The sequence below is a fragment of the Pundamilia nyererei genome, unplaced genomic scaffold, assembly GCF_000239375.1.
Source record: "Pundamilia nyererei isolate P.nyererei 1_Seehausen unplaced genomic scaffold, PunNye1.0 scaffold00854, whole genome shotgun sequence".
In the NCBI taxonomy this organism is placed as follows: domain Eukaryota; kingdom Metazoa; phylum Chordata; class Actinopteri; order Cichliformes; family Cichlidae; genus Pundamilia; species Pundamilia nyererei.
Window position 1 is genome coordinate 41,197 of NW_005188255.1, and position 1,629 is coordinate 42,825.

At 40.4% G+C, this 1,629-nt stretch overlaps 1 protein-coding gene across 1 annotated transcript; it reads left to right on the top strand.

Annotated features, from left to right (window-relative positions):
- Positions 1-457: 457 nt before the first annotated feature.
- LOC106456005 (scavenger receptor cysteine-rich type 1 protein M130) lies at positions 458-1,614 on the top strand (the record flags this gene model as incomplete). The annotated part of the gene is made up of 3 exons (XM_013908030.1): positions 458-772; positions 866-1,189; positions 1,310-1,614. Coding segments are annotated over 3 exons (944 nt in total), but the record flags the coding sequence as incomplete, so codon positions are not given.
- Between the last annotated feature and the right edge of the window lie 15 nt (positions 1,615-1,629).

Genomic DNA, 1,629 nt, shown 5'->3' on the forward strand with positions numbered 1-1,629 from the left:
TTCATTTTAAATACCTTAAAGGAACATTTTAATAGTTTCAAATGAACATTTATGAGCGGGACATGGAAGATATTTTCAGAGAGGGAAAGTCAGCCTGACATCTGTATGTGCGTGTAAGTGTGTGTGTGTTTAAGGGACACCATACCCCTGAAAGATTTGATAAAGTCTGCAACTTGAAGTTTTCTTAGTTCTTTTCAGGTCTTGTAATTGAAATGTGGATGTTCTGCAGTCCTCACAAACTTTGTCATAATACAAATTTGGGAGCTGAATGTCTTTGTAGGTCAGGAGTGAATCCATTGGACTTTTTATAGACAGTTTAATTAGTGTTCAAGCTGTGTGGACTGACAGTATTACACCTTTCAGTTTACCGTTCTGCTATAACTTGAAATCTGTGGCTTGAAACAGAATGTATTCTTGGTTTGGTCCCCTTCATATCTTCTCTGTGTTTTGTTTTCAGCTGTGTCCATCATTTTAACTGGATCTGGATCGACTCGATGTTCTGGAAGAGTTGAAGTTTATCACAATAACATCTGGGGAACAGTCTGTGATGATGGCTGGGGTTTAAATGATGCTCAGGTGGTTTGCAGACAGTTAAACTGTGGGGCGGCACTGGAAGTTCCTCAATCAGCTCACTTTGGTGCAGGAACTGGACAGATCTGGCTTGATCATGTGACCTGTTCAGGAAGTGAAAGTTCTCTAACTGAGTGTCAACACAGTGGATTTGGATCAAACAGATGTGAACATGGTCAGGATGCTGCTGTCATCTGTTCAGGTGTGAAAACTGCTGGATAAAGGTAATATTGCAAGATAGTATTTTTTGATGTAAGGGTGTATTAAAATGTTTTTCATGTTCTTTGCCTTTTAGATCTGATTAGATTAGCTGGTTCTGGATCTAGCCGGTGTTCTGGTAGAGTTGAAATCTTTCACAGTAACGTCTGGGGAACAGTCTCTGATTATAACTGGGACTTAAATGATGCTGAGGTGGTTTGCAGACAGTTAAACTGTGGGACTGCACTAGAAGCTACTCCATCATCTAAATTTGGTGCAGGAACTGGACAGGTCTGGCTCAGTGGTGTAAGCTGTTCAGGAAATGAAAGTTCTGTAACTGAATGTCAACACTCTGGATGGGGAAATTACTACAACAACTACTACAGTTTACATTCTTATGATGTTGGTGTCATTTGTTCAGGTGATAACACTTTTTGATATGAAAAAACTGCATGTTAATGTATTTTTGAGTGTTATGCATCTGTATTTTCTTTAAGATATGTATTGGAATATAGTTTGTGTTATGTCTTTTACATAAAAGGTGTGATCAGATTAAATGGATCTGGATCGACTCGATGTTCTGGCAGAGTTGAAGTTTATCACAATAACAGCTGGGGAACGGTCTGTGATGGTGGCTGGGACTTAAATGATGCTGAGGTGGTTTGCAGACAGCTAGACTGTGGGTCGGCACTGGAAGTTCCTCAATCAGCTCACTTTGGTGCAGGAACTGGACAGATTTGGCTCGGTGATGTGACCTGTTCAGGAAGTGAAAGTTCTCTAACTGAGTGTCAGCACAGTGGATTTGGATCAAACAGATGTGAACATGGTCAGGATGCTGCTGTCATCTGTTCAGGTGTGAAA